General features: G+C 32.8%; 1 protein-coding gene across 3 annotated transcripts in view; it reads left to right on the forward strand.

Annotated features, from left to right (window-relative positions):
* The window catches only part of ndst2b (N-deacetylase/N-sulfotransferase (heparan glucosaminyl) 2b), a 141,241-nt gene extending 133,648 nt beyond the window's left edge, over window positions 1-7,593 (forward strand). For all 3 annotated transcript variants that reach the window (XM_087276736.1, XM_087276734.1, XM_087276735.1), the window contains 3 exons: window positions 2,311-2,420; window positions 5,395-5,497; window positions 6,832-7,593. In XM_087276736.1, coding sequence (XP_087132862.1) covers window positions 2,311-2,420; window positions 5,395-5,497; window positions 6,832-6,957 — 339 coding nt within the window. In that variant the 3' untranslated portion in view covers window positions 6,958-7,593. The remainder of the gene's footprint in view (window positions 1-2,310; window positions 2,421-5,394; window positions 5,498-6,831) is intronic.
* The last annotated feature ends 5,142 nt before the right edge of the window (window positions 7,594-12,735 follow it).

Raw genomic sequence — 12,735 nt, forward strand, 5'->3', positions numbered from 1 at the left:
TGTTTGTACGCCACTTCAATAGCTATTACTCCACTGTTATGCATACAATAGATCTGTGTGTCTTAAAAGAGTTTTTGATTGATGCAGAGAGTTTGAAACATGCCAAAACAGACTATATATGAGCAGCACACACAAAGCACTAATAAAAGCTGACTTTTTGTGTTTACCCTAATTTTACATCTATTTCCTAAAGCAGAAAGCAGGCAAAATAATGTAAAAATGTAACTTTTTCCTATAACTGCAATGCTGAATTTTCAGCAGGAATTACTTTAATGTCTTTTAATAATCTTTCATGATGAAAAGGGAAGAGCTGCTTATTTTTTTTAACAAAATTAATTTTTTTACGATCCTTAATGTACTGTAAAGTTTAAAAGAGCAGCATCTATTCGATTAATAAGATTAATCAAAGATCGTTTGGATCTTTATAAATGTATTTGCAGTAGTCACTATTTTATGATATTTAAATTTCACATACTTTTGCTGAGTAAAAGTTTTTTTGTTTTTTTTTTAATTCTTTAAAAAAAAAACAACAACAACAATTATGTATAAAAATAAAATGTTTAAAATGTTTTTGGATTTGAGAGATGATGTTGATTTACAGAATATTCCCCTGGACATAATTGTATATGTGAATCTTAGCTTCGTTTAGCTTACTTTTTTTCTTCTTTTGAATAATTTTAAGTTGTTTAAAACCCTCCATGGTTGGGAATTACTGTTTTCAGTGATTTTATTACTCTGTTTACAGTTTTTTTTTGTTTGTTTGTTTGTTTCACAACTCAGGCTCATTGCAAATATGTCCCTCAGCCTACATTTTTGTGAAATGTATAATATGTTACTCCTGGTATATTTTGTTAAATATTTCAGATGATAAATCCACTAGAGGGTGCTGTCTACATTTTTTGTGAATTTAAAATGTGTTAATTAGGGTACATTTTATTGTACGTTTCAAACACATAATCTACTTATCCACATCCACATCAATTATTTAGAAGCGGATTTTACAAAAAACATAGCATAAGTTAATGCGTTTCATTTAAAGTAGACTATTTATTAAGAAATGTAACTGTATATAAAATGGGCCTAGTGGTTAGAACATCTCTGCAGTAGTTTGAATGTGTCAAATTGTAAAAGTAAACTTTTCAAAAAAAAAAAAAAAAAATATATATATATATATATATATATATATATATATATATATATATATATATATATATATATATATATACATATATATGTATATCCTACTTAGTAACAATAATTATTATTATTGGTATTAAATAGGATTTTATCATAGGAAATATCCTATTGGGCCTACAACCATTAACGGTTTATATGATTTATATATGAGATTATAATACGTGTTAGCTTAGTGATTTGATATGGAATATTCACAATAATAATTGTAAAGGAAACATATATAGGTCTTAAATGTGCTGTTTACATGTATTTCAATTAATATGGCAAATGAGTGCATGTTTTTATCAAAACTAATATTGGATTTTTGTGCATGAGAGTAAAGCAATATAATTTGCACAAAAATGATGGGGTTTTCTCTAAAGAAGTAGTTACTCCACCCCGTTTAGAGCGTTATTGTGGACATTTTACATTATAACTAACGTTGTTCAAATGATGGATCTGCGACAGAGAAACTACGGTTTTGGGAAGCACTCATCACTACATCATTCTTTTCTCTAACTATACTATGATAGGTCAGCCACGAGTAATATCGTTGTTTGGGAAGCGCACTCCAGAATGACTACTGTACATCAGAAAAGCTGGAATTAGATAAGTGAGGCTGCTGTTGTTGATACTGTCTCTGTAAATGCTAAGAAACAATAGTTTACATCATTTTACCTCAAAACTGCAGTCAAACCTATTGGTTTCACAAAAATGTAGACAGAACCACGTGTTTCCAATGTGCCTGTTTTGGTTTTTTATTATGTTAAGAAAAAGAACTTAAAACCTTGTAATGAATGCGCACACACATACACAAAATGTTTCCCAATCACAGCTCATTGACAGACAGCAGAAGACACTACATTGGGTTTTAAAAGTTACCCTAGTCTGTGTCTGTTGGCATCTGTCAGAGCTTGCCTTTTGCCAATTAAACATGCTGAATTGGCTCATGTCTGGTGCTGTAATGTCTATAAAGCGCCGTGCTGTAAACTGTTGACAGTCTGTGTGTGCATTGTGAATTGGGCTTTAGTGTACCTGCACTGGTTCCGGATTGTCCTATATAATGTGAGCAGGTGTGTTAAGTTGTTTCAGTGTGTGTGTGTGTGTTTGATGTGTGTTTTATGGTGTGAGCAGCTGCTGATTGTGGATGGTGTGCAGCTGCGCTCCGGTCCTGCTCAGGTGATGGATGCTATTCAGAAGTTCCTGGGAGTCACACCCTACTTCAACTACACACAGGCTCTGACGTATGAGAACTAGTTACTGAACATTTTCACACTCGCACGAAATGTAGTTCAAAACTCATAGTTCCACTTGTAAAGGCTATTTTATTTCATTTAGATTTCTAAAAAAAAAGGTACATTTGTTAAAGGGATAGTTCACCCAAACACTAACATTCTGTCATTGTTTACTTTTTTTGTTTTAAACATTTATGAGTTTCTTTCTTCTATTAAACAAACTGTTTCATTTTCCTCTGTTACCAAAATTAATCTATTTTGAAGAAGGTTGGAAATTAACTATTGAGTTCCATAGTTTTAGTTTTTTTCTATTTGAATGTCAGTGGTTACAGGTTTTCAGCATTCTTCAAAATATCTTCTTTTGTGGTCCTAAGGGATATAATCCTGCCAAATGTTTCACGGTCATGGGTAGAAAAATAATAACGCCCCATTCACACGGGGCTTCAGCGTCAACGCTTGACAGAGGGCGTGTCTGAAGTTGAGGCTGACACGATCGTCATAGCAGCGTCAGCCAATGAAATTAGTCCGCAATCGTCTACTGTCTGAGCTGGTGTATTTGCATACAGCGGTCTGATTGACTGACGCTTCAGATGGCGCTTGAAAAGTTGAGCAAGTCCCAACTTCTGCAGCGAGCAATGCCACTAAAGTGGCGCCGACAGATCGATAATGCAGTTCGGCAACGCTTGACATCACCCATTCAAAGGGAATGGGAATCGTTGAAGCTGACGCCCCGTGTGAATGGGGTGTAAACTCATAGCTCAAAACTCACACTTCCACTTTTAAAGAAGTGGAAGTTACACTTGTTAAAGGGATAGTTCACCCAAAAATGAATATTCTGTCATTGATTACTTTTCTTGTTTCAAACCTTTGAGTTTCTATCTTCTATGAAAAACAAAATAAATCTGTTTTGAAGAAAGTTGGAAACCCGTAACAATTGACTTCCATAGTATTTGTTTCTCCTATTTGGAAGTCAATGGTTAAAGGTTTTTAGCATTCTTTAAAATATTTTCTTTTGTATTCCATGGAATCAAAATCCTGCCAAATGTATAGCGGATCGAAAAATAATAAGACTCATCGTTCAAAACGCATAGTTCTGCTTGTAAAGTCTATTTTATTCAATGTAGATTTCTAAAACTTGTTAAAGGGAAAGTTCACCCAAAAATGAATATTTGTCATTGTTTACTTACCCTTTACTTGTTTCAAACCTTTGAGTTTCTTTCTTCTATTAAACACAAAAATTTATCTGTATTAAAGAAAGTTAGAAACCCGTAACCATGAACTTCCATAGTATATGTTTTTCCTATTTGGAAGTCGATGGTTACAGGTTTCAGCATTCTTCAAAATATCTTCTTTGTGTTCTATGGGATCAAAATCCACCCAAATGTATTGTGGTCGCGGATTGAAATACAATAAGCATAAATCAAATAATTGACATTGCATTTGAAATCATAGCGCTCAAAAACTAAATGCAGAAGAATAAGAAACAGGTCATGTAATTAAAAAATGAAAATGCGTTTAGAATTGCATTGCACAACACTGAAACATGAATTCAAAGTTTTCCTAATTGCAAACAAATTCAGTTTTTAGCTAATTTTTCTAATGTTTTGTATGCTTTACGGTCTTTCACTCTTGATCCCACATTCTGTGCTTGCGTCTCTGAAAGTTATTTAAATCACAGGCGGGTTTCAGCGTCATCATTGGTGTACTAGTCGAGATTGACAGTTGCTCCTCTAGCCAATCAGACGAAGGGGGAGCAGACATCACTCAACGTGTTTCTTATTTGCCATTTAGTTTTTGCTTTTGAGCATTGTGCTTTTAAACGTGATGTAAATTTTTTGATCCACACTTTTTTTTCCATTGGATTTTTATAGGATTTTGATCCAATAGTGATCAACAAAAAAAAAAGAAACTGAATCGTTTGAAGGAGAGTAAATAGTGAGTAGATTTTCATTTTTGGGTGAGCTATCCCCTTAAAATGTTACATTTATTTTGTTAGAAAATAACAAGCAAAGTAGCATCTGCTAAAAAATGATGCTTGAGATTTTGTCAAACCTTTTTTAAAGGGACAGCCTCAAAATAAAAATGTGGTCTTAAAGCAGTGTTAACCAAACTTATTCCTGGAGGGCCGGTGTCTTGCAGATTTTAGCTCCAACCCTAATCAAACACACCTGAACAAGCTAATCAAGGTGATACTGGGTATATTTGAAACACCCAGGCAGGTGTGTTGAAGCAAGTTGGAGCTAAACCCTACAGAGACACCGGCCTCTTCAGGACCGAGATTGGTGACCCCTGTCTTAAAGGGTTAATATAAAAAAAACTGCTCATAGTAAACACAGAATATAAACACAAAGAAAGTAATTTCCCTAACCATTGAGTTTACTCATCCAGGATGTAGTTAGTATTTTTCTTTAGTAAAACATTAAGCAATTAAGTAAATTCATGTTTGTTTGTTCTTTTGAGTCATTTTGAGAGTCAAAAAGCACACAGTATACAGGTAAAAGTCAATGAAATATACATGGCTCGTAATGATACAATGAGGACTTATGAAGCCTCATTAATATGAACATTATTTAACATGCAAATGGTTCTGAACATGCTTATGATGACTGAAGAACTTCCAGTCACACAATGATGTATATCAGACATTGTGAGTCTGTAAAAAGTTTCTTTCACACACTGATCTTTTTGCTTCATATTACTTCAAGGTCTTATCAGTAATTTAGTTTTCCCTGTGCATGTTTGTTTGACTCTCAAGCTGACTTTTAGCAGCAATTAGTGAAGTATCAAGCTAATGTTCTACTGAAGAAAAAGTCAATCACATCTTGACCTCAGAGTCAGTGTGCAATTATTTTACAACCACTTGTTGTTTTGTTATATAATGTTGTTACATGAATGCAACTTTATTCTTTTAATGCAGAAATGTTATTCCTTAAAAAAATGCATTATTACTATTATAGAAGTAACCTCTGCTCTCTATTTAAAGGTTTGATGAGAGTAAAGGTTTCTGGTGTCAGAAACTAGAGGCAGGACGCTCTCGCTGTCTGGGAAAAAGCAAAGGAAGGAAATATCCCGACATGAGCCTTGAGGTACATCTCACTTCTCAGCATCAGATCTCCAGATATGAATAGCATTTCAGATATAGCAAGTGAAATTTGAGTAATCTTTTCCTCTCTGTAATTGATTGCACATTTGAGAAAGCTGTTTTAATCTCTATGTTGAATGTTTGAAATCAAGTGAGAATAGAGAAAAATAGATTAAAGTGCAGTTAAAACTGTTCACTGATCAGTTAGTTGCAGCATTAGGTCACATCATGACCAGTCTAATAAACACTAAAACAAGTTTTTCCTGAGTGATTAGAATTTTTTTTTTTAATTTTTAATTGTATTTATTTATACGCTTTTTCAATATAATTGAATAATAGCTGTCTCTGACACTTTAGAGAAAAGATAAATCCTCAGAAACTTTTTTTGTTTTTTTTCTTGTTTTTGGTAAAATGGTTGAAATTGCGATAATAATTGTACAAAATGTAAAACATGTTGTTGGTATCCACATTTCATCTTTTGTTATTTCTTTTTGACCTGTCTAAATGAAACAATTTGATGTATAACTTTTTATTTTTATTTGTTTGCCATTAATTTAAAATGTTTTTGTCATATTTTTGGCTTACCTTAAACTTTTTGCTGGATTTTATTTTGAATTAGAATTGTAACCTTTTACCTTTTTTTAAAATATTTTAATCATCATAAAATGTTTCATTTTAATTGATCTTAACCTCTAAAAAATATTAATTATTAAACTTACCCGAGGTTTTAACTTCAGCTTATTTTGAATCTTTTTGTCTCATAATTTAAATTTTTAACATTTTGACGTTTTAGTTCTTAATTTTATATATTTTTCTTCTACAGTTCTGACTTTCTATTTCTTAAGTTTTGAATGTACTGTTTATATCTAAATTATTACTTGTCTCAGCCTTTTTACCATCTTATTTTTTTTTTAGGTCACATTTATTTTTACCAACTTATTTTTATTTTAAGTCACTTTTTTCTACTTTTTACCATCTTATTTTTATTTAGGTCACATTTATTTTTACCATCTTATTTTTATTAAAAAAAAACTTTTTTACCATCTATTTTTATTTAAATTTATTTTTTCACCATCTTATTCTTTTTTATCATTTTTCTTTTTTTCCTTTTGACTTTGAAGTCAAAACATATGCAGAATGATGTTTTTTTAACCTAAGTATCTTTACTCTCATAATGTCAACTTTATATATTAGAATTATGGCATCCTTATTTCATTTTCTGCATAATTTTGACTCAGAACTGAGATAACTGAAACTATTATTTTCAAAAGCATGACTTAGAATTGTATATGTGCATCTAACTATCATTATTTATTTATTTTGTGTCCTAACTCACAGTCCAGGGCATTTCTGTCCGAGTATTACCGTGAGCAGAACGTGGAGTTACTCAGAATGCTGAAACGTCTGGGTCAACCTCTGCCCATCTGGCTCAGAGATGAACTGCACAATGCCAGTTGGAGCTGAGAAACACCAACAGTAGCAGGAGACGCACGGCAGTACCACGCTGCTCCTCACAGGAGAACTCGGGGCCCGTGTGTGGCAGGTGCCAAAAGAGGACCGACCGGCTCGCCCTCCAATAATCCACACGGCCTCTGACCCAACAGACGGCCCGATGGTGCTGTCACAGTCTGAACGAAGCCCTCCGAGTCAGACGAGAAGCTTCTCAGCCGATGTTCATGAAAACACGGATATGGAAATGGGAACGACCTCATTAAAAAGACTTCCAGAGTCCATTATGAAACGGCTGTTTTAAATGCAAATATAGTCTTCTAGGAAGAGAAAGAGAGCGTCGCACTGAACCTCTAGGAGATTGAGGACATTTTGTGGAAATACCCTTGAAAGCGAGGGACTTGAGAGGATTATTTAAATTCTATTCTCAAAAAAATCTTTAACTCTGCCAAGCAGGGAACTATTTAAATGTCTCATTATTGTCAGCCATCTTGCTGCCTTTTCCAAAACATTTGCTGTTGAAGTGATTTTCGATTGAAGTCGACAAACATTGTGCAGTCCAAGAAGCTATAAGGAGTATAAGATCATACATGTGGCATAGCACACTTTGTTTTATTTATTAGATTTTTGTATTAAATGAACCAGGCAAAAGTTTCTTTATTAATGGTATAGTTCACCCAAAAATTAATATTTACCTATTTACTCACCCTAAAGAAGTTATAAACCTTAAGAGTTTCCTTTTTCTGTTGGACACAAAAGAAAGATATTTAAAAAAATGTTAGAGCTCTGTAACCATTGACTACCATAGTAGGAAAAACAAACAACACATGAAGATATTTTTTCAAAATGTTAAAACTCTGTAACCATAATTTACAATAGTAGGAAAAACAAATAAAACAAAAGATGATATTTAAAAAAAATATATTAGAACTCTGTAACCATTGGCATCCATAATAAGAAAAAACAAATAACAACACAGAGGATATTAAACAATGTCAGAACTCTGTTTTTCCTATCATGGTAGTCACTGGTTACAGAGTTCTAGCATTTTTTTTTTAAATATCTTCTTTTGTATTGTGTTTTAACCATTTACTACCATAATAGGAAAAACAAACACAACATGAAGATATTTTAAAAAATGTTAGAACTCTGTTTGACAGTAGTTGTAAGATTTTTTTTAATGTAATCTTTTGTGTTGTTTGTTTTTCCTAGTCACTGGTTACAGAGTTCTTAAATTTTTTTTAAAATATCTTCTTTTATGTTGTATTTGTAACCATTGACTACCATGGTAGAAAAAAACAACAACAAAAAAGAAGATATTTAATTAAAAATGTTGGAACTCTGTAACCATTGACTACAATAGTAGGAAAACCAAACACAACACAAAATAAGATATTTTAAATAATGTTAGAACTCTGTAACCATTGACTACCATAGTATGAAAAACAAATAACATTACAGAGGATATATCTATATTTGTATATCTAAGTTAGAACTCTGTTTTTTCTACTATGGATGACAATGGTTACAGTTCCAACATCTTTTGTGTTGTGTTGTTTGTTTTTCCTACTGTTGTAGTAAATTGTTAGAGTTCTAACATTTTTAAAAAATATCTTCTTTTGTGTTGGAATGTTGTAACCATTGACTACCATAGTAGTAAAAACAAATACTAAATGAATAATTACAGGTTTTTGACATTTATCAAAATATATTTTCGTGTGTTTATTAGAAAAAAAGAACCTCAAACAGGTTTATGACATGTAAAGTGTGAGTAAATAATACACCATGTTCAGTTTTGGGTGAGCTATCCTGTGAAAAGTCAAGGTTTTGACTCGCTACACTACTGTTCAAAGGTTAGAGGTCAGTAAGGATTAGTAATCTTTTATGCCATTGTATTTTCTCTTAAATGATTACATTACCCTTTATACACAGACAAGTACACACATCAAATTTTTTTTTAAAGATTTGTCAGATTTTTTTTTCATTAAATTTTTTTACAAAAAATTTTAATAAAATTATTTTTATTTTAATACTGTAGATTGGAGCATCCAGGACAAGCATAAGAACCACTTTGATGAACAATACAAAATGTGTATCCTCCATCCTCACTCAAAACATGATTTTTGCTATTTGCTTAAACTACTTCCTGAAAATTAGCTCAATCAGCACAGTTCTTAGGGTTTTTTAAAACAACTTAATTGTTTTATATTCACTTAAATTATTGTAAAACATTAAGTTTATTTGTTTTGGGATAACATGAAGGATTTGTTTAGAAGCCAGCATTTTATTTTACAGTGTTGGTTGTAAAAGGTGTCTGCTGGTGTATTTGCACTCATGCTTCAAATTTCTGTAAATGCGCTCTGGACAATTTGCAGACTGTGGATTGAAAGTAATAATGCACAATTTCTGGCATACAGAAGGCTTCAATCAATGTATCATCAGGTAGTGAAGGTGTTCATGTTGTTTTCCCAATTTAATGCAGTGGCCGAGAGAGTTTTCCACACTGTTAGTGAAGAAAATACATTTAAAGACAACACCTTTGATCAATCATTGTGAAGCATTCACAATGCAAATACAAAATTTTCCAATACAAAACATTGATCTGCAAAAAACACACCAACATGTTTTTAGTTTTACTGGCTTGTTCCCAATTTACTTGCTCTTTTGAGAGTAAAGCCAGGGTCCCACTGCACTGTTCCCCCTATAGACTTGCATTGTGAATGCGGCAGACCAGAAACACAGGCTTGTGCAACAAGTTTAGAAGTTCGGAGTTGGAAAGTTCAAGATTGGTCTTACGCGCGTTAAGCTCTATTGGCCACGTTTTTTGCACTCTCAAGTGCTGATAGCCACTTATGTGCAAGTTAGGATTGGCTAAAGACCACGGTTTCGCTTATTACTGTTCTCCTGGTGAAAAACTCACCTATAGCTTAAATGGTTTAAGGATAAGAATATTAAAGGAATCGTGCAAATTTACTCTCAATTTAAAAGTGGTTCCAAGCTAGGCACGGGCCGGTAAAAGATTCTGATGATCTGATAAACTTGGATAAAAATAACACGGTAACACCCCACTGTGCTTACCGCTCTAAAATATATTCCTTTTAAATGTTTGGGTAAAACAAAAACTTTTTTCATCTTTGTAAAACAATTCATTCTATTTTTTTTGAAAGATCTACAATATGTTGGAGCAGTAAACATGTCAGACTGAATAATTCAAAAGATTAATAGACTTGTGCTGTCTTCATTTGTTTTAAAAACACAGATTTCTTTACAATTTAAAACAGCATCTTTGGATATTTTTGTTTCTGCTGGAGATACTGTTGTCCTAATAAACTAAAAAAAAAAAAATGTAAATAAAAAAAAATCTTGCATATACCTTAGGAATGGTATTACAGAAAATGTTGGCTGTTTAAAAACCTTAACTTTTCCAAACCGCGGTATACCTTGAAAACAGTCATCCTCCCGTGCCCATTCCAAACTTTTGAGAGCTTCTTTTTTTTCTGTGGAAGAAAGCCTAAAAAGCGATGACTTCCATAGTAGGAAAAACAAAATACTATTGAAGTGAATGGTTACAGGTTTCTTGCATTGTTCAAAATATCTTCTTTTGTGTCCAATAAACTCAAACAAGCTTGGAACAAGTGAGTAAATGATGACAGAATTTAACATTTTTGGCTGAACAATTCTTTGAATGTGTTTTTGCTGGAAAGCCAAAATCTTACTGACCACAAACCTTTGAAAACTATTGTGCGTAAATAGCGCAGATCCAAAGCGAATGTTTTTATTTGTGCCAAACTAAAGTGCACCTAGAAAACTTCATCTTTGTTTTGTATGCTGCAGATCTGTACTTATGAGTGAATGTGCATTGTGTGTGAAGCAACAGTTGGGTACAAAAATATATATATATTTCACAGTAATGTGATCCCAAGATGTGTCTGGTGTTGAACTGAAATACACACATACTGGGAAATAAAAGCAGAGAATGGACAAACACACACAGCAGCATCTGGCTTCTCTCTTCATCTAAGTGTAAAGTAAGGTGAACTGGCGGGGGCGAGTATCTTATCTCTGTTCCTGCAGTCTGCTTTATCAGATGAGAGGAAGAGTAGAGAGAGTTTGATTAATCACTGCCCAGAGAAAGCAGAGAGCTGGAGAGCTTTTGGGCCCGACTGCAGGAAACAAAGCCCTTAAATAAGACTTGCTCAGGTCCGCTGGGAGCCTCCGCTGCAGACAGTACAGTGTGTGCTGTAGGGGAGAGGAAGGAAAATAAATGGTGTGAACTCCAAAATGCCTATGCATGTGATAGCAGAGCCACGCTATTGATGCGGCAAATATTGCTTGTAATAAAGTATTACTTTGGGGGGTAGGACCTTTTCTGAGCATATATATATATATATATATATATATATATATATATATATATATATATATATAGAGAGAGAGAGAGAGAGAGAGAGAGAGAGAGAGAGAGAGAAACTTCCATAAAACAGGCAACAACTGTAAATAAATTAGTTTGAAGAATGCCAAAAAAAAAAAAAAATACATTTGCAAAAACTGCTACATGAGGTGTTATTATTGTCACGCCTCAAACACTGAAAATTAAAAGTAAGCCATTGCATTTTGTTTTATGGTATTGTGTTATATGATGTAAACTACATGGATTAGTTTAGGTAAAAAAAAAAAAAAAATAGTTACCCAGGTCATGTAATTGCTATCAGTGTTGCCTCTAGTATTTTTTCCAGCAGTGGTGGCAGGCCTCTTACACTACTTCCAACTTCCTACAGTTGCAATCAGAATTATTAAACCCTTAACCCTTATCAAATCAAATATTTTTTTATTTCCCATGTTCAACAGAGCAATGAAATTTTCACAGTATGTCTGATAATATTTTTTCTTCTGGAGAAAGTCTTAATTGTTTTATTTCGGCTAGAATAAAAGCAGTTTTAAATTTTTTGTAGACATTTTACAGTCAAAATTATTAGCCCCTATAAGCTATATTTTTTCAGATAATCTACAGAACAAACCTTCATTACACAATAACTTGCCTAATTATCTTAACCTGCCTAGTTAATCTAAGTAACCTAGTTACCACAGCAAAGGTTATTAGAAATGAGTTTTAAAACTTGTTTGGAAATGTTGAAAAAAAATATTTTCTCTGTTAAACAGAAATTGTGGGAAAAAAATAACAACAGGGGGGACTAATAATTCTGATTGCAACTGTATGTGCAAGAAGTTGGCTATTTACGAAATGTCTCAGGGTTACGTTAATTTATCATTTCGTTATCAGGTCATTTATGTTAAGAGTATGTCTGTTAATAGATTTGCTAAGAATATTTATGAATGAATCCTATAGACCTTCAGAACGGCATTGACACATCTTTTCTACAGTTGATTAAAATAAGCAGAGGCTTTATGTAATGTAAATTACATCTGAAATAAGAGATTTCTTTTAGCTTTGCAATATAAATTGCTTACCTGTCCAACATTGGCATCAGAATTCACTTTTCCAAATCGATATTAAATCTCACTTTACTTGGTCTTCTGACTTTGTTTCTTCTGCTGTAGGCTACATTTATTATGCTTAAGCTGAATCCACCGTTGTCTCTGTAGCATAACATGATAACCATGATCTCTGTCTGATCTTCTTTTTTTGTTCATTCATTTTTATGTTTCAGCTTCAGTTTTACAAGTTTAAAAAATGAAAAGAAGACTTTGGAACACATCATTTGATTTCACCAGTTAATATTTACCTCTAAGTTTTAACAGTTCTACTGTTCTAAAGGCACTTGATGATAAACG

The sequence above is a fragment of the Danio rerio genome, chromosome 12 (genome assembly GCF_052040795.2).
Source record: "Danio rerio strain M-AB ecotype USA chromosome 12, GRCz13ab, whole genome shotgun sequence".
Classification (NCBI taxonomy): Eukaryota; Metazoa; Chordata; class Actinopteri; order Cypriniformes; family Danionidae; genus Danio; species Danio rerio.